The sequence below is a fragment of the Scyliorhinus torazame genome, chromosome 16 (genome assembly GCF_047496885.1).
Source record: "Scyliorhinus torazame isolate Kashiwa2021f chromosome 16, sScyTor2.1, whole genome shotgun sequence".
In the NCBI taxonomy this organism is placed as follows: domain Eukaryota; kingdom Metazoa; phylum Chordata; class Chondrichthyes; order Carcharhiniformes; family Scyliorhinidae; genus Scyliorhinus; species Scyliorhinus torazame.
In genome coordinates this window covers 32725432-32745795 of record NC_092722.1, presented here as the reverse complement: position 1 = coordinate 32745795, position 20364 = coordinate 32725432, and the positions used below count along the sequence as shown (strand labels likewise).

The 20364-nt window shown below is 57.6% G+C and overlaps 1 protein-coding gene across 4 annotated transcripts in view; it reads left to right on the top strand.

Annotated features, from left to right (window-relative positions):
- Positions 1-20364, top strand: part of LOC140392676 (uncharacterized) — an 89518-nt gene that overhangs the window by 23620 nt on the left and 45534 nt on the right. For all 4 annotated transcript variants that reach the window (XM_072478190.1, XM_072478188.1, XM_072478189.1 and 1 more), the window contains 3 exons: positions 9906-10125; positions 11778-11965; positions 13426-13613. In XM_072478190.1, coding sequence (XP_072334291.1) covers positions 9906-10125; positions 11778-11965; positions 13426-13613 — 596 coding nt within the window. The remainder of the gene's footprint in view (positions 1-9905; positions 10126-11777; positions 11966-13425; positions 13614-20364) is intronic.

Here is a 20364-nt window from a genome sequence, read left to right as displayed (position 1 = left end):
GGTCAGAGTCATCAATCCTGGGATGAAGCATCCTTTTCTCACAGTTTTGCAAATTAAAATAAATTGTTTGGGACTCTCGTCCAGTACCCTAACAAGTGTTGGTGTCTGGTCAGGTATCTTAACTATGAGCCACTAACTTTGCCTTCTGACACCTGCAAGCTACTCCTCCATATCAGACACCTGAAATGGATTGACTTATTCCTCACAGCGCTGCAACCACCAACCCAATAGTAACCTGTGCAGCAAATGTGGTGTTAATATTGACGTCAACACCCCTGGTTTAACGAGATAGAAAGTCATCAAAGATATCCCTGCTGATCCACATCCAATGATTCCTGCTGGAAACTGCTGGCATAGAGGTTGGTTAAGGGCAGAATCATGCTGTCCGATTTGCCTTGGAGGTGATGGGGTAGATATGGAATATACACATTTTGATTAAACCATACCTTAATAAGAGGCAGAACCTGAAGAGGAAATGGGGAAAAAAGGGGCAGAGAGTTGGTGGAAGAATTAAAAAAATTCTTCCCCCACCTGAAGGTTAAACCCTTCAACTGGTTAAAAGTTGAGCGGTTTATCGATTCATATTGTCTCTTTAGGATGGGTGACTTTCCCTTAGAATCATAGAATGGTTACAGCACAGAAGGAGTCCAATTGCCCAGGACCCCTTTATAGGTGAGTTGGGGCTTTTTGGGGCGGCGGGGGGGGGGGGGTACCAGGAAACTGGGCTGCCATTTTTTTTTTTAACAAACAATTTTTAATGAGTTTTTTTTGGCATAACAAACAACCACAATACAAAAACAATAGAGTACAAAGAACAGTAATCAAAAAGCAACCGCCGACATCCGTCCCTCTAAGGCCCGCCTATTTAACCCCCTACTCTATACTACCCTAACCCCCCCACCCTGCTAACGATTAATTCTCCGCAAAGAAGTCAATGAATGGTTGCCACCTCCGGGTGAACCCTGACACCGATCCTCTCAAGGCGAACTTGGTCTTTTCCAGGCCGAGATAGCTCGCCATGTTGGTTAACCAGGCCTCTGACTTCGGAGGTCTAGACTCCAAGCCAGTAATATCCGTCGCCGGGCTACCAAGGAGGAAAAGGCCAGAACATCTGCCTCTCTCTTCCTGAACATCTGGGTCTTCCAACACCCCAAAGATCGCTATCCCTGGACTCATTTCCACCCTTATCTTCATAACCCTGGACATGACATCCGCAAACCCCTGCCAGTATCCCCTAATTTTTGGGCATGCCCAGAACATGTGGACATGGTTCGCTGGTCCACCCGCACACCTTTAAATTCTTTTATTTATTTATTTATTTATTTTAAAAATAAATTTAGAGTATCCAATTCTTTTTTTCCAATTAAGGGGCAATTTAGCATGTTCAATCCACCTAGCCTGCGCATCTTTTGGGTTGTGGGGGCGAAACCCACGCAAACACAGGGAGAATGTGCAAACTCCACACAGACAGTGACCCAGAGTCGGGATCGAACCTGGGACCTCGGCACCGTGAGGCAGCAGGGCTAACTCACTGCGCCACCGTGCTGCCCTTCCACCCACACACCTGACACACTTGTCTTCCACCCCAAAAAATCTACTCATCCGGGCCGCTGTCATGTGCACCACCTTAAATTGGATCAAGCTGAGCCTTGCGCATGTAGCAGTCGCATTGACCCTGCTCAGCGCCTCCGCCCATAGGCCGTTTTTCATCTCACCCCCCAGTTCCTCCACCCACTTACGCTTCAGCTCTTCTATATGCGTCTCCTCCGCCCCCATTAATTCTTTGTAGATGTCTGAGACGCTCCCCTCCCCCACCCATCCCCTAGACACTACCCTATCTTGAATCCCTCTTAGTGGCAGGAGTGGGAAGGATGATACCTGCCTGCGCAGAAAGTCCCGCACGTGAAGATATCTAAAATCATTCTCTGCTGCCAACCCGAACTTCTCCTCCAGCGCCCTCAAGCTGGGGAAGCTCCCTTTCAGAAACAGTCCCCCATCTTTGGGCTGCCATTTTTAAATGGTGGCCTGATCTTTTGCACTGATGAGTTCCAGCGAGCGGAACTCCTCAGTGCAGGAAACGGGCTCTGCTGAGGCCCCGAATATAACCAGAGTTCCAGTAGATAGCTGTGAGTGCTGGGAAACACCCTACTAAATACGCTTGTTATAGAACTCTGTTATTTAACTATTTGGTTAGAGCACGCCCTCAACATTTTCTATGGTCAGGAAAAACTGCATCATGGATGTTACTATTTATTGTAATGACTTTTGGGGGATGCGAAAACAGTCACCCTGTCCTGATGTTGAGAAATCGCTCGACATACTCTCCAGTTTGAAAAAAACCACTTCATGTACACATGAGCACTTAAAATTTCAGGTTGATGAATAACAGCTCTATGTTGCCCGAACCAAAGTCACATGCATAAGACCCTTTTTTTTAAATGACCTTTGCGGACATATTTGTGAAATACATTTTAATATTCATAGCATATGAACATCACTGGCAAGGTCAATATTTAATGCCCATCCCTAATTGACCTTGCGGAGACGGTGGTGAGCTGCCTTTTTGAACCACTGCAGTCTGTGTGGTGAATGTACTTCCACAGTGCTGTAAGTGAGGAAGGACAAGGATTTTGACCCAGCGATAACGAATGGGGATATATTTCCAAGTCAGGATGTTGTATGATTTGGAAGGGACCTTGGAGATGGTGTTATTCTCATGCTCCTGTTGCACTTGTCCTAGATGATGGAGGTGCTGTCAAAGGAGCCTTGACTAGTTGTTCTGCTGTGCCTTAGAATTGAAGAGTTGGGATGAACCCTGAGCAGCGTTTGATGGATGATTAAGTCAGAATTTCATTCCCATCTCAGTTGGAGTTGGTTAAATGTTCCTCTTCAATGGCGCATTTGCAGGAACTGCTGTTGTTCGGTGTCTGGTTCCTGCTGTAAGAACACAGAGGGTCAGTGGGGCGTCTCTTGTACTTTTGCGTTTCTATGGAGATGAGCACAGATGGGGCTCAGCGGGTTAGGAGTAGCCTGATGTAGGATAAATCTTTCTGATTATGATAAATTTGTGTGGGTAAGGAGAGTGGGATGTAAGTGGCAGAAAATTTTGACTACAATGGAGTGCCTCCAAATCTTACATCCTTTTCAGTTAAATCATATTTTATTTAGGGCGTAATTCCCTTTGTGTTTAAAAAAAAAAAAATTTAAAGTACCCAATTATTTTTTTCCAATTAATGGGCAATTTTAATGTGGCCAATCCACCGACCCTGCACATCTTTGGGTTGTGAGGGTGAGATCCATGCAGACACGGGGAGAATGTGCAAGCTCCATACGGACAGTGACTGGGTCGGGATCGAACCTGGGTCCTTGGCGCTGTGAGGCAGCAGTGCTAACCACTACGCCACCGTGCCACCCACATAATTCCCTTTGTGTTAAGGAGAGGATTCATGATCAGTATTCATTTCTGAAAAATCTATTAAATCCATTTGAAAGTGGCAAATGATTTCAATGGAAATGAAATTATTTTTCTGTTGTCCTTCAGCAAGGCGTTCATCGGCTCTGTTAAAAGCTTATTTTAACGTCTGTAAAAACCATGAGGGTTTTTGAGATGCATCCAAATGACTCGTGACAAGATAAGTGTAATAACGAACTGTGAAAACTGACTGATGCTTTTCCACTTGTAAAACTGTAATTTGCATAAAACAAGTGATGTTGGAAGGGAGAGAAGGCACATACATTCATTGTGAGGTACTCTTTTCAGTAAACACCATTACAATAAATCGCTGAAAGCCCACCGTCTGAGAAGAAGCTGTTAAGTCAACTGGCCATAGCCAGTTTACTAGAGACTTGGTTGGATGTGCTGTCCTTTAAAGACAACCCCATCTGTGGGCCAGTCTTTCTCCTGTTTCAGGTTGGTGGAGATGGGATCATGCATGGATAATAATTTTAATGATCAGATTTTGCCAAAACTTCACAATTTGTAGATCAAAAAATAATAGTGACCAAAAAGGTTAGGAGGGTTATTGGGATATGGGGATAGGGTGGAAGTGTGGGTTTAAGTGGGTTGGTGCAGACACGATGGGCCGAATGGCCTCCTTCTGCACTGTAATGTTCTATGTTCGAATGGTTTGATTATAAATGCATTTTTGTGTACTATTCTGGATGTGGAATGACCTTGTATCTAAATTGTGCAGCTGCAATTCCATGATTGATCTCCTGCTTAAATACACTGGACTACACAGATTGCACATCACAGTTGGGGCGCGATTTAACGGCCACATGGCGCCCGGCGCAGACGCAGGCATTCCGGTTAAATAGCGGGAGAGGCCAAAATCAGGATCCGTGCCGGGCGAGAATCAGTTCGCGATCTAACCGGCATACTCCTGATGGCGGCTTCCGGATCCTGTCCAGACGTGGCGAGACATCAATTGACTCCAATTAAAATCAATCTCCATCTCATTAGCGGAATGTAAGTTCAATCTAATGGCTTCCTGGGAACTAACAGGCTGCCCAGTGAGAGGTCACGCGGGCGCCGTTTAGCACTTTTTAAAAACGGGAAACTAGCGCAGTGCCTGCTGAGGAGGTGAGTAGCCATTACCATTCCCTGGCATGTGGCCCAGGGGCAGGAGCTGTTTCCCCAGTGCCTGGGGATGGGAAGTGGAGGTGGTGCTGCAGGGGGCTGGGTGTCATAGGTTGGGGACCGCTCTTGGGGGTGCGGGGCGGGGGGCGGAATGAGGGGCTTAGCGTCTGCTAAGCATCTTTTAAAAAATATATATCTTTATTCAAATTTTCAACAGATTTTCAACAAACCCCCCCACTACAGAAAAAAGAAACAAGAACATAACACAACCCGCAAGAATTATACATAGAATTTCCCCAAACTACCATAACCCCCCATACAACAATAAGAACACAAATAGGGAAACACCCCACCATAACTCAAACGCCACCCCAAAAGACCCCCCCCCCCCCCCCCCCCACACGGTTGCTGCTGCTGCTGCTGACCTCCTCCCAACTCTCCGCGATAAAGTCTAGGAACGGTTGCCACCGCCTGAAGAACCCTTGCACTGACCCTCGCAAGGCAAATTTTATCCTCTCCAGCCTAATGAACCCTGCCATGTCATTAATCCAGGCTTCCACGCTAGGGGGCTTCGCATCCTTCCACAGTAACAAAATCCTCCGCCGGGCTGCCAGGGACGCAAAGGCAGAATACCGGCCTCTTTCGCCTCCTGCACTCCCGGCTCATCCGACACCCCAAATAATGCTACCCCCCAGCTCGGCTTGACCCGGGTGTTCACCACCTTGGACATAGTCCTCGCAAAGCCCCTCCAAAACCCATCCAGCGCCGGGCACGTCTAGAACATATGGCCGTGATTTGTTGGGCTTCCTCAGCACCTCACACATCTGTCCTCCATCCCAAAGAACCTACTCAACCTCGCCCCTGTCATATCTGCTCTGTGAACAACTTTAAACTGTTATCAGGCTGAGCCTGGCGCAAGAGGAGGAAGAATTAACCCTACTCAGGGCATCAGCCCACAGACCCTCATCTATCTCCTCCCCAAGCTCCTCCTCCCATTTGCCCTTTAGCTCCTCCACCAAGGTCTCCTCCTCTTCTTGCAGGTCCTGGTAAATCGCCGAGACCTTGCCTTCTCCAACCCATACCCCCGAGATCACCCTGTCCTGAATCCTGCCTGCTGGCAGCAGCAGGAATTCCCTCACCTGCCGCCTCATGAACGCCCTCACTTGCATGTACCCGAAAGCGTTTCCCGGGGGTAGCCCAAACTTCTCCTCCAGCGCCCCTACGCTCGCAAACGTCCCATCAATGAACAGGTCCCCCATTCTTTTAATCCCTGCCCGATGCCAGCTCAGAAACCCCCCATCCATCCTTCCCGGGACAAACCGATGGTTCTCTCGAATCGGGGACCAAACCGAGGTCCCCACCTCACCCCTATGACGCCTCCACTGCCCCCAAATCTTCAGAGTCGCCGCCACCACCGGACTCATGGTGTACCTGGTCAGCGGGAACAGCAACGGTGCCGTCACCAGCGCCCTCAGACTCATGCCCACACAGGACGCCATCTCTAGCCTCTTCCACGCCGCCCCCTCCCCTTCCATTACCCACTTACGGATCATCGCCACATTGGCTGCCCAGTAGTAGCCACATAGATTCAGCAACGCCAGCCCTCCTCTGTCCCTGTTACGCTCCAGGAAAACCCTTTTTACCCTCGGGGTCTTATTCGCCCACACGAATCCCATGATGCTCCTGCTTACCCGTTTAAAAAAGGCCTTGGGGATCAGAATGGGAAGGCACTGAAATACAAAGAGAAACCTCGGGACGACCGTCATTTTAACCGACTGCACCCTACCCGCCAGTTAGAGAGGCAACATCTTTTAAAATCCTCCTCCATCTGCTCCACCAACCGCGTCAAATTGAGCTTGTGCAGGGCCCCCCAACTCCTAGCTACCTGGATCCCCAGGTACCGAAAGCTCCTTCCGCCCTCTTCAGTGGAAACTCGTCTATCCCCCTTCCCTGGTCTCCTGGGTGCAGCACAAAGAGCTCACTCTTCCCCATGTTAATTTATACCCGGAAAAGTCCCCAAACTCCCTAAGGACCTCCGCCATCCCCTCCACTGGGTCCGCAACATACAATAACAGGCATACAGCGACACCCGGTGTTCCTCTCCCCCCCGAACCAATCACCTCCAGTTCCTGGACTCCCTCAATGTCATGGCCAGCGGCTCAATTGCCAGTGCAAACAACAAGGGGGACAGGGGACACCCCTGCCTCGTCCCCCGGTACAGCCGAAAGTACTCCGACCTTCGTCGGTTCTTAGCCACACTCGCCACCGGGGCTTTGTATAGTAGCTTAACCCAACTGATGAACCGCTCCCCGAACCCAAACCTCCGCAGCACCTCCCAAAGATACTCACTCCACCCTATCGAAGGTCTTCTCCGCATCCATAGCCGCCACTACCTCCGCTTCCCTCTCCACCGAAGGCATCATAATTACATTAAGGAGCCTCCACACATTGGTGTTCAGCTGCCTACCCTTCACAAATCCCATCTGGTCCTCATGAATCACCCCCAGGACACAGTCCTCAATTCTCGTGGCCAGAACCTTCGCCAGCAACTTCGCGTCGACATTGAGGAGCGAGATCGGTCTGTACGATCCACACTGTCATGGGTCCTTGTCCCGCTTCAAGATCAAAGAGATCAGCGTCCTGGACATTATCGGGAGCAAGGTCCCCCCCTCCCTCGCCTCATTGAAAGTCCTCACTAACAGCGGGCCCAGCAGGTCCACGTACTTCCTATAAAATTCTACCGGGAACCCATCTGGCCCTGGGGCCTTTCCTGCCTGCATGCTCCCTAGTCCCTTAGCCAGCTCCTCCAGCCCAATCGGTGCCCCCAGCCCAACCACCTGCTCCTCCTCCACCCTCGGGAACCTCAGCCGATCTAGAAATTGGCGCATCCTCCCCTCCCCGTCGGGGGCTCCGACCTGTACAGCTCCTCATAGAAGTCCCTGAATGCCTCGTTTATTCCCACCGCACTCCACATCGTGTTCCCCCCTTTATCCCTAACTCCACCAATCTTCATCGCTGCCTCCCTCTTCCGAAGCTGATGTGCCAGCATCCGACTCGCCTTCTCCCCATACTCATACGCTGCCCCCTGCGCTTTCCTCCACTGCGCCTCTGCTTTCCCAGTAGTCAGCAAGTCGAATTCCGTCAGGAGGTTTCGTCGCTCCCTAAGTAGTCCCTCCTCGGGGGGCCTCTGCATAGCTCCTGTCCACCCTTAATATATCCCCCACCAGTCTCTCCCTCTCTCTCCTCTCTCTATTCTCCCTATGGGCCCTAATGGAGATTAGCTCTCCCCTGACCACCGCCTTCAACGCCTCCCAGACTACCCCCACCTGCACCTCCCCATTGCCGTTGGCCTCTAAATATCTTTCGATGCACCTCCGAATCCACCCGCACACCACCTCATCCGCCAACAGTCCCACATCGAGACGCCACAGCGGGCGCTGGTCCCTCTCCACCAGCTCCACCCAATGTGGGGCATGATCTGAAATGACTATGGCCGAATATTCTGTGCCCTCCACCCTTGGGATTAGCGCCCTACTCGCGATGAAAAAATCTATCCGGGAGTAGGCTTTATGGACGTGGGAAACAAAGGAAAATTCCCTGGCCACCTGGCAAACCTCCATGGATCCACTCCCTCCATCTGGTCCATAAACCCCCTAAGCACCTTGGCCGCAGCAGGCCTCTACCCGTCCTGGACCTAGAACGGTCCAGTGCTGGGTCCAGCACCGTGTTGAAGTCCCCCCCTATTATCAGGCTCCCCGCCTCCAAATCCGGAATCCGACCCAACATGCGCTTCATAAATCCGGCATCATCCCAATTTGGGGCATATACGTTCACCAATACCACCCGCACCCCCTGCAACCTACCACTCACCATCATGTATCGACTTCCATTATCTGCCACAATGTTCAGCGCCTCAAACGACACCCGCTTCCCCACCAGAATCGCCACCCCTCTATTCTTCGCGTCCAACCCCGAGTGAAAGACCTGCCCTACCCACCCCTTTCTCAGGCTAACCTGATCAGTCACCTTCAAATGCGTCTCCTGGAGCTTTCCATCCAAGCCGGCCCCACCCCCTCTGGTGCAGCTCCCTTTTTGCGGCCTTGTCTCAACTGGCTTGGTGGATGGCACTCTTGAGAGAAGGCAGGACAGGGAAGGATGGAGGAGGTTCGAGGGATATGAGGATCCCGGGGTGGAAGATTGTCAGTCTCTCTCGTTCTCCAATTCCTTACAACTCCAACATGGATGGTGTTGTTGATCCCGCAGCAGCAGCCCTCATGGCACTGTTGGCAGGCCAGGTGGTCAGATGCTGCACATACCCTGTAGACAAGGCCGCCCATCAGTCTGGGGAGAGACTCCGAGGAGGATGCTGATGACGGCCAAGATGTACAGGCATCGCTGGTGGTACGCGGAGATGACGGACGATATGTACCGCAGGAAGCTCCGTCTTGACAAGGAGATGGTACGGCACCTGTGCCGTGTCCTTGTGGACATGGCACCCCCTGGGGGAGGAGGGTGCTCGTTTTTGGTGGCCGTGACGGTCACTGCAGCCGGTTGAGGTACTGGTGGCGGCCTGAATCCCAGCATCTTTAGGGAGGAGTGCTCTGAACCGTAGGCCTTTCAGGACGGAAGGGGGCCTGAATTCCAAAGAAACTCTTGAGTGGAGGGAATTTGAACTCCAGTGAGAGTCACTGTCTTAAGGATAGGAAGGGAGAGCATAGAGACATAAGAAACAGGAGTAGGAGTAACCTAATTAGGTCTTCAGTCCTGCTCTGCCATTCAACAAGATCAAGGCTGAAATTCTATCACAACTCCACCTACCTGCATTACCTGTTAATTCCCTTCGTACCCAGAATCCTGTCAGCCTCTATCTTGAATATACTTAATGACTGAGTATCTGTGGATCTCTGGAATAGAGAATTCCAAAGATATGTAATTCTTTGAGTAAAGAACTTTATCCTCATCTCAGTCATATAAGGCCAACCCCTTATTCTGAGACTGTGACCCTGAGATCTGTATTCCGTAGATAGGGGAAGCAATTTCTTAGCATCTCCCCTGTTAAGCCCCTTCAGAATTTTATATATTCCAGTTGAATCACCTCTCATTCTTCTAAACTCCAGAGAATATAGGTCTCGTCTAGAAAGAGAGAATTTGCTTAACTTAATAGTTACACAGGAGATTGATGCAATGATTAGGACACGTTGGTCAGCTTGACAATGAAATGAAATGAAAATCGCTTATTGTCACGAGTAGGCTTCAATGAAGTTACTGTGAAAAGCCCCAATACAGCTAAATGTGTGTGAGAGTCTTTGAAATTTCTTTGTTTCAGGTATCTGAAGCTGTATCACCATTGGCTCCTGTTGCGGTGTCTCAGTGCCTGGAACTGCTTTGTGCAGCAGCGCTACGCTGCAGCTGTATCTTTGCAGGAACGCCAGCTGCTGCGGAAGGGTCTGCATGCATTGCACTGGGCTGTGCAATTTACCCAGATACAGGAGAAATTGCTGGAGAGAAGGCAACGCGCACGGCTCCTGGCTCATTCCTTTAAGCGAGTGAGTATAGCAATCGCCCATAACCTCACAAGATTAAAAAATTCACAAGCTGTCACAAGTAGAATCATTTTCCTACTGAAAATAGGATAAAACCCATGGCAGAGATCATCTGTTCCTCCTTGGGCAACTATATATTAACCTGGGTATCAGCACATCCTAGGGCACAGAGAGTTAGGATTCACCTGTGAGAGTAATTTGTAGCACAAAAGCCACAAATATCTGAATTGAACCTCCAAAATGTATTAGTTTCAATTGAAACACATTTGCAGCTCCTTTCCTTCTCCGCCATTAAAAGTTTGAAATAAAAATTTCAGTGTACTCTATCGTTTTTAAAAAAAAATATATTTATTAAAGTTTTTTAACAAAACAATATTTTCCCCTTACAAACAATAACCCCCCCCCCCCCGCGTAACAAAATAACACAAAATCGCCCTGAGCAAGATATAAACATGGTAAGATGATATATTTACATAGCTTTATACACTGGCTCGCGCCCATTCGTGCCAGTTTCCCCCACCGTCCATATAATCCCCCGCTCATCCGTCCCCTCAAACAATCCCGCGTCCCCCCCCCCCCCCCCCCCCCCCGGGTTGCTGCTGCTGCTGACCGACCTTCCTCTAACGCTCCGCGAGGTAGTCTAGGAACGGTTGCCACCGCCTGTAGAACCCCTGCGCAGACTCCCTTAAGGCAAACTTAATCCTCTCCAACTTTATGAGCCCAGCCATGTCGTTTGTCCAGACCTCCACGCTAGGAGGCTTCGCCTCCTTCCACATTGGCAAGATCCTTCGCCGGGCTACCAGGGACGCAAAGGCCAGAATGCCGGCCTCTTTCGCCTCCTGCACTCCCGGCTCGTCCACTACTCCAAATATTGCTAGCCCCTAGCTTGGCTTGACCCGGACTTTCACCACCTGAGATATTGCTCCCGCCACTCCTTTCCAGAACCCCTCCAGTGCCGGACATGCCCCGTCGATGAACAGGTCCCCCATTCTTCTAATCCCCGCCCGATGCCAGCCCTGGAAGCCCCCTCCATCTTCCCCGGGACAAACCGGTGGTTACCCCTGATCGGGGACCACACCAAGGCTCCCACTGCACCCCTGTGCCGTCTCCACTGACCCCAGATCTTTAACGTTGCCGCCACCACCGGGCTCGTGGTGTACTTTGATGGCGAGAGTGGCAGCGGTGCCGTCACCAGCGCCCCCAAGCTCGTTCCTTTGCAGGACGCCATCTCCATCCTCTTCCATGCCGCCCCCTCTCCCTCCATAACCCACTTACGGATCATCGCCACGTTTGCTGCCCAGTAGTAGCTCCCTAGGTTTGGCAGTGCCAGCCCTCCTCGGTCCCTACTGCGTTCCAGGAACCCTCTCCTTACCCTCGGGGTCTTGTTCGCCCACACAAACCCCATAATACTCCTACCTACTCTCTTGAAAAAGCCCTTGGTAATCACGATGGGGAGGCACTGGAACACAAACAAAAACCTTGGAAGGACCACCATTTTGACCGACTGCACTCTACCCGCCAGCGAGAGCGGCAACATGTCCCATCTTTTGAAGTCCACCTCCATTTGGTCCACCAACCTGTACTCTCTCTCTTTATAGAAACTTTGTGAAAATGATTATGTTGTAAATTTTCTCCATACCCACTCCCCTGAACAGTGGAGACTTGCAGCCAGGCCCAGTCAGTGTCAGCTGGTGGCAGGAGCTCCAAACACAACTGACAAATTCTGTGCTATTCACCCGAGGAAGCCGGTCACACTGCAGTTGATTAGGACGAAAATTTACAAACTCTGGAGGAATCAACAAGAGGCTGCACAATTATTGAGCTTGGCCAGTCTGCATGGGCAGTAAGTGTGAATATTGGTACTACAATAATGCAAAGACAATTGACATATGCTAAACGTAATATAACGGTTCTATAATTCACCTCATGGTGCAGGACATAGAACTGATTCTGGTGCCTTCCTGCCTATGAAGTTCAGTACAACATCAGGCATAGTATATACCCACAGGATTATCAGGAATGCTGCTGCATTGTGGCCTGAGCGATGTCTTGCTATTGGCCCATTGCACCATACAGCAGTACCATCTCTACCTGAAAATGTAGAGTGCCATCTCTACCTGAAAATGTTCACATCATTTTTGCGTTAGGTTAGGTCAGTGCACTCAAAACAACCAGCGGTCACTTGGCATCAAATGTTTTAATTTGGAATGAGTTTGATTGCAGTCAGTAGGGTTTAAAAAAATAAATAATTCAGAGTACCCAATTCTTTTTTTCCCAATAAAGGGGCAATTTAGCGTGGCCAACCCACCTTTCCTGCACATCTTTTTGGGTTGTGGGGGTGCGATCCATGCAGACACAGGGAGAATGTGCAAACTCCACATGGACAGTGACCCGGGGCTGGGATTGAACCCGGGTCCTCAGCGCCGTGAAGCGGCAGTGCTAACCACTGTGCAACCGTGCTGCCCTTGGGTTTCGCCATCTTTGACACCAGGTGACAAAAGGAGCTCAAAGTATCCAATGTACTCAGCAACCAACATTGAAAAATACAAGGAAATGAATCACTATATCTTAATTTATTCAGTTTTTCATTTTGTACCAGACACCACTGTCTCAGCTCACCAGTGCAGGAAGAGATCTGGCGATCCCTGGACCCCCCACCCCCACCGCAGCTCTGGACCCCCCACAACACCCCAACTTACCAGTTAGGATGTCTTTGAGTCCCCCGTATCCCACATCATAAGGACAGGACGATGTCAGGCATCCTGCCCTGGACTAGAAAAGAACCTCTGTTTCGGGTAACTCTCCACTGATTGTTGCTGGGAAGCCCACTTGTGTAGATATCTGCCATAGGACAGGGTTATCTCAATTCTGAAGTCAGTTACGCTTTTGCCACTGAGTTAAGGTACACACGAAGAATTGCATTTAGGGGGACAACCAGCACACATGGAATCAATCTCTTTCAGGGAGGTGAGGAGGTCACTACAAGGCACTCAAATGTCCTCTAAACTTCACCCAGGGCAGCAGAAATGCTTGGTTGAAAGCAGGAGGAAGCCAGGAGATGGTGCTGCCAGCATGCGGTAACTCCTGTATCTGCAATCTATTGTGTGTGTATTTGTCTCTTTGTGTGGAGTGTGGTGCATTCTATGGGGTGAAGCTGTTTGGTGTTTACATTAATTACATGGGGTTAAGTCAAATTGCTGTGATGCAGTAAAATGCAAATGATTTTCAGGTCTGCATATGCTGGTTGTGCAATCTGTGTGCCGCCACAGCACTGACCTGTATTTTGTGTGTTTCTGTTCCCAGTGCTTGCTTTGATGCATGGGCATGTTTTTGTGGACAAAAGATTGCCTGCCAACAGGCGCTAGAGAGGAGACAGATAGAGAGTTTGCGGAGTTTCTTCCTGCAGTGGCGCACAATGTTACAGCTAAAACTTGGAGAGAAAGTGCATCTTTTCCAATTGTGCCACACACAAACACATCAACAAACTACAGGTTTGGATATTGTTTTAAAACGTGCCACTTGCTAACAGTGTTGCAACGGTGCAGATATGCTGATGCCATTTTAGTTAAAGTTTTTAAAATTGTATAACCTGCATTGTTACAGCGCCTTTCATGAACTTGGGATGTCCCAAAGTGCTTTGCAGCCAGTTCCGTATTTTTGAAGTGTGGTCACTGCGTAATATAGGAAATGCAGCAGTTAGTTTTGACACAGCACACCTCCACAAGCAGAGGTGTGATAATCAGTTTCCGAGATGTTGGGTGTGGGATAAGCTTTGGCCAGGGTACTGAGGAGAACTCGCCAGCTCCTTGAATAGTCCAAGGGATCTTGAAGGCAGGCGGGACCTCATTTTAACATCTCATCCAAAAGGCAGCATCTCTGATAGTGAGGCACTCCCTCTGTATTGCACTGGGGAGTTGGTTTGGATTGTGTACTCAGGACTCTGGAGTTCCTTGTTCTCTCGATGAAACCATACAATGGGCGTCATTCTCTGACCCCGGGTCGGAGAATGGCCGTTGGCCGCCGTGAATCCCGCCCCCGCTGGTTGCCGAAGTCTCCGAAGGGAGAAAAGTCGGCGGGGCGTTAATGGCGCCGCAGACGTCGGAGAATGGCACGAGTGTGCGCAAGGCAGCCGATTTTGGGCCTGCCGATATTCTCCCTTCCGGATGGGCCGAAGTCCCGTCGACGTGATGACCGGTCACGTCGACGTAAATCAAACCTCCTTTTCATCGGCGTGAACCTGTGCTCCAGGTTCACGCCGACCAGCATGGAGGTGAGTGACGGCCTGGGGGGTTGGCCGCTGGGCAGGCAAAGGCGTGGCCGCAGTCTGAATGTGTGGGGAGAGGTGAGTATAGGGTTGTGTGTGTGTGCGCGGCGGGGGGAGGGGGTGGGGGGGGGTGGTGGTTAGAGTGGGCTGGGCTCCGGGGGAGTGCCGGGAGGGGGGTCCGTGCCGGGGAGGAGGATGGGGGTCAGTGCCGGGGAGGAGGATGGGGGGTCCTTGCCGGGGAGCAGGATGGGGGGTCCGTGCCGGGGAGGAGGATGGGGGGTCCGTGCCGGGGAGGAGGATGGGAGGTCCGTGCCGGGGAGGAGGATGGGAGGTCCGTGCCGGGGAGGAGGATGGGGGGGTCCGTGCCGGAGAGGAGGATGGGGGGTCCGTGCTGGGGAGGAGGATGGGAGGTCCGTGCTGGGGGGGGGGGGTCCGTGCCGGGGAGGAGGATGGGAGATCCGTGCCGGGGAGGAGGATGGGGGGTCCGTGCCGGGGAGGAGCATGGGAGGTCCGTGCCGGGGAGGAGGATGGGGGGTCCGTGCCGGGGAGGAGGATGGGAGGTCCGTGCCGGGGAGGAGGATGGGGGGGGGGGGGGGGGGGAGGGGGGCGTGCCGGGGAGGAGGATGGGGGGGGTCTGTGCCGGGGAGGGGGATGGGGGGTCCGTGCCGGGGAGGAGGATGGGAGGTCCGTGCCGGGGAGGAGGATGGGGGGGTCCGTGCCGGGGAGGAGGATGGGGGGTCCGTGCCGGGGAGGAGGATGAGAGGTCCGTGCCGGGGAGGAGGATGGGAGGTCCGTGCCGGGGAGGAGGATGGGGGGGTCCGTGCCGGGGAGGAGGATGGGGGGTCCGTGCCGGGGAGGAGGATGGGAGGTCCGTGCTGGGGGGGGGGGGGGGGGGGGGTCCGTGCCGGGGAGGAGGATGGGAGATCCGTGCCGGGGAGGAGGATGGGGGGTCCGTGCCGGGGAGGAGGATGGGAGGTCCGTGCCGGGGAGGAGGATGGGGGGTCCGTGCCGGGGAGGAGGATGGGGGGGGTCCGTGCCGGGGAGGGGGATGGGGGGTCCGTGCCGGGGAGGAGGATGGGGGGTCCGTGCCGGGAAGCAGGATGGGGGGTCCGTGCCGGGGATGAGGACGAGTGGGGGGGGGTCCGTGCCGGGGCAGGGGGTGGGTCCGTGCCGGGGAGGAGGATGGGAGGTCCGTGCTGGGGGGGGGGGGGTCCGTGCCGGGGAGGAGGATGGGGGGTCCGTGCCGGGGAGGAGGATGGGAGGTCCGTGCAGGGGAGGAGGATGGGGGGTCCGTGCCGGGGAGGAGGATGGGAGGTCCGTGCCGGGGAGGAGGATGGGGGGGGGGGGGCGTGCCGGGGAGGAGGATGGGGGGGGTCTGTGCCGGGAAGGGGGATGGGGGGTCCGTGCCGGGTAGGAGGATGGGGGGTCCGTGCCGGGAAGCAGGATGGGGGGTCCGTGCCGGGGATGAGGATGAGTGGGGGGGGGGGTCCGTGCCGGGGCGGAGGATGGGGCGGGGGGTGGGTCCGTGCCGGGGAGGAGGATGGGAGGTCCGTGCCGGGGAGGAGGGTGGGGGGGTCCGTGCCGGAGAGGGGGATGGGGGTGGGGGGGGCGTGCCGTGGAGGAGGATGGGGGGGGGGGTCCTGTGCCGGGGAGGGGTTGGGGGGGTCCGTGCCTGGGAGGAGGATGGGGGTCCGTGCCGGGGAGGAGGATTGGCGGTCCGTGCCGGGGAGGAGGATGGGGGCTCCGTGCCGGGTAGGAGGATGGGAGGTCCGTGCCGGGGAAGGGAATGGGGGGGGGGTCCGTGCCGGGGAGGAGGATGGGAGGTCCGTGTCGGGGAGGAGGATGGGGGGTCCGTGCCGGGGAGGAGGATAGGAGGTCCGTGCCGGGGAGGAGGATGGGAGGTCCGTGCCGGGGAGGAGGATGGGGGGGGGGGGGGTCCGTGCCGGGGAGGGGGATGGGGGGTCCGTGCCGGGGAGGAGGATGGGGGGTCCGTGCCGGGAAGCAGGATGGGGGGTCCGTGCCGGGGATGAGGATGAGTGGGGGGGGGTCTGTGCCGGGGCGGGGGGTGGGTCCGTGCCGGGGAGGAGGATGGGAGGTCCGTGCCGGGGATGGGGAGGGGGGGGCGTGCCGGGGAGGAGGATGGGGGGGGGTCCGTGCCGGGGAGGGGGATGGGGGTCCGTGCCGGGAAGCAGGATGGGGGGTCCGTGCCGGGGATGAGGATGAGTGGGGGGGGGGTCCGTGCCGGGGCGGAGGATGGGGCGGGGGGGTGGGTCCGTGCCGGGGAGGAGGATGGGAGGTCCGTGCCGGGGAGGAGGATGGGGGAGTCCGTGCCGGGGAGGAGGATGGGGGGTCCGTGCCGGGGAGGAGGATGGGAGGTCTGTGCTGGGGGGAGGGGGGTGCGTGCCAGGGAGGAGGATGGGAGGTCCGTGCCGGAGAGGGGGATGCGGGGGGGGGGGCGTGCCGTGGAGGAGGATGGGGGGGTGGGGTCCTGTGCCGGGGAGGGGTTGGGGGGTCCGTGCCTGGGAGGAGGATGGGGGTCCGAGCCGGGGAGGAGGATGGGCGGTCCGTGCCGGGGAGGAGGATGGAGGTCCGTGCCGGGAAGCAGGATGGGGGGTCCGTGCCGGGGATGAGGATGAGTGGGGGGGGGGTCCGTGCCGGAGGATGGGGCGGGGGGGGGGTCGTGCCGGGGAGGAGGATGGGGGGGGGTCCGTGCCGGGGAGCGGGATGGGGGGTCCGTGCCGGGAAGCAGGATGGGGGGTCCGTGCCGGGGATGAGGATGAGTGGGGGGGGGGGTCCGTGCCGGTCCGGAGGATGGGGCGGGGGGTGGGTCCGTGCCGGGGAGGAGGATGGGAGGTCCGTGCCGGGGAGGAGGATGGGAGGTCCGTGCTGGGGAGGAGGATGGGAGGTCCGTGCCGGGGAGGAGGATGGGGGGGTCCGTGCCGGGGAGGAGGATGGGGGGTCCGTGCCGGGGAGGAGGATGGGAGGTCCGTGCCGGGGAGGAGGATGGGGGGGGGTCCGTGCCGGGGAGGGGGATGGGGGGTCCGTGCCGGGGAGGAGGATGGGAGATCCGTGCCGGGGAGGAGGATGGGAGATCTGTGCCGGGGAGGGGAATGGGGGGGGGGGTCCGTGCCGGGGAGGAGGATGGGAGGTCCGTGTCGGGGAGAAGGATGGGGGGTCAGTGCCGGGGAGGAGGATGGGGGGTCCGTGCCGGGGAGGAGGATTGGGGGGGGGGGGGGGAGGGGGGCGTGCCGGGGAGGAGGATGGGGGGGGGTCTGTGCCGGGGAGGGGGATGGGGGGTCCGTGCCGGGGAGGAGGATGGGAGGTCCGTGCCGGGGAGGAGGATGGGGGGGTCCGTGCCGGGGAGGAGGATGGGGGGTCCGTGCCGGGGAGGAGGATGGGAGGTCCGTGCCGGGGAGGAGGATGGGAGGTCCGTGCCGGGGAGGAGGATGGGGGGGTCCGTGCCGGGAGGAGGATGGGGGGTCCGTGCCGGGGAGGAGGATGGGAGGTCCGTGCTGGGGGGGGGGGGGGGTCCGTGCCGGGGAGGAGGATGGGAGATCCGTGCCGGGGAGGAGGATGGGGGGGGGGTCCGTGCCGGGGAGGGGGATGGGGGGTCCGTGCCGGGGAGGAGGATGGGGGGTCCGTGCCGGGAAGCAGGATGGGGGGTCCGTGCCGGGGATGAGGACGAGTGGGGGGGGGTCCGTGCCGGGGCGGGGGGTGGGTTCGTGCCGGGGAGGAGGATGGGAGGTCCGTGCTGGGTGGGGGGGGTCCGTGCCGGGGAGGAGGATGGGGGGTCCGTGCCGGGGAGGTGGATGGGAGGTCCGTGCCGGGGAGGAGGATGGGGGGTCCGTGCCGGGGAGGAGGATGGGAGATCCGTGCCGGGGAGGGGAATGGGGGGGGGGTCCGTGCCGGGGAGGAGGATCGGAGGTCCGTGTCGGGGAGAAGGATGGGGGGACAGTGCCGGGGAGGAGGATAGGAGGTCCGTGCCGGGGAGGAGGATGGGAGGTCCGTGCCAGGGAGGAGGATGGGGGGTCCGTGCCGGGGAGGAGGATGGGGGGGGGGGGGGGGGGGGGGGGCGTGCCGGGGAGGAGGATGGGGGGGGGTCTGTGCCGGGGAGGGGGATGGGGGGTCCGTGCCGGGGAGGAGGATGGGAGGTCCGTGCCGGGGAGGAGGATGGGGGGGTCCGTGCCGGGGAGGAGGATGGGGGGTCCGTGCCGGGGAGGAGGATGGGAGGTCCGTGCCGGGGAGGAGGATGGGAGGTCCGTGCCGGGGAGGAGGATGGGGGGGTCCGTGCCGGGGAGGAGGATGGGGGGTCCGTGCCGGGGAGGAGGATGGGAGGTCCGTGCTGGGGGGGGGGGGGGGTCCGTGCCGGGGAGGAGGATGGGAGATCCGTGCCGGGGAGGAGGATGGGGGGTCCGTGCCGGGGAGGAGGATGGGAGGTCCGTGCCGGGGAGGAGGATGGGGGGTCCGTGCCGGGGAGGAGGATGGCAGGTCCGTGCCGGGGAGGAGGATGGGGGGGGGTCCGTGCCGGGGAGGGGGATGGGGGGTCCGTCCCGGGGAGGAGGATGGGAGATCCGTGCCGGGGAGGAGGGTGGGAGATCTGTGCCGGGGAGGGGAATGGGGGGGGGGTCCGTGCCGGGGAGGAGGATGGGAGGTCCGTGTCGGGGAGAAGGATGGGGGGTCAGTGCCGGGGAGGAGGATGGGGGGTCCGTGCCGGGGAGGAGGATTGGGGGGGGGGGGGAGGGGGGGCGTGCCGGGGAGGAGGATGGGGGGGGGTCTGTGCCGGGGAGGGGGATGGGGGGTCCGTGCCGGGGAGGAGGATGGGAGGTCCGTGCCGGGGAGGAGGATGGGGGGGTCCGTGCCGGGGAGGAGGATGGGGGGTCCGTGCCGGGGAGGAGGATGGGAGGTCCGTGCCGGGGAGGAGGATGGGAGGTCCGTGCCGGGGAGGAGGATGGGGGGGTCCGTGCCGGGAGGAGGATGGGGGGTCCGTGCCGGGGAGGAGGATGGGAGGTCCGTGCTGGGGGGGGGGGGGTCCGTGCCGGGGAGGAGGATGGGAGATCCGTGCCGGGGAGGAGGATGGGGGGGGGTCCGTGCCGGGGAGGGGGATGGGGGGTCCGTGCCGGGGAGGAGGATGGGGGGTCCGTGCCGGGAAGCAGGATGGGGGGTCCGTGCCGGGGATGAGGACGAGTGGGGGGGGGTCCGTGCCGGGGCGGGGGGTGGGTTCGTGCCGGGGAGGAGGATGGGAGGTCCGTGCTGGGGGGGGGGGGGTCCGTGCCGGGGAGGAGGATGGGGGGTCCGTGCCGGGGAGGTGGATGGGAGGTCCGTGCCGCGGAGGAGGATGGGGGGTCCGTGCCGGGGAGGAGGATGGGAGGTCCGTGCCGGGGAGGAGGATGGGGGGGGGGGGGTGTGCCGGGGAGGAGGATGGGGGGGGTCTGTGCCGGGAAGGGGGATGGGGGGTCCGTGCCGGGTAGGAGGATGAGGGGTCCGTGCCGGGAAGCAGGATGGGGGGTCCGTGCCGGGGATGAGGATGAGTGGGGGGGGGGGGTCCGTGCCGGGGCGGAGGATGGGGCGGGGGGTGGGTCCGTGCCGGGGAGGAGGATGGGAGGTCCGTGCCGGGGAGGAGGATGGGGGGGTCCGTGCCGGAGAGGGGGATGGGGGTGGGGGGGGCGTGCCGTGGAGGAGGATGGGGGGGGGTCCTGTGCCGGGGAGGGGTTGGGGGGTCCGTGCCCGGGAGGAGGATGTGGGTCCGTGCCGGGGAGGAGGATTGGCGGTCCGTGCCGGGGAGGAGGATGGGGGGTCCGTGCCGGGTAGGAGGATGGGAGGTCCGTGCCGGGGAGGGGAATGGGGGGGGGTCCGTGCCGGGGAGGAGGATGGGAGGTCCGTGTCGGGGAGGAGGATGGGGGTCCGTGCCGGGGAGGAGGATAGGAGGTCCGTGCCGGGGAGGAGGATGGGAGGTCCGTGCCGGGGAGGAGGATGGGGGG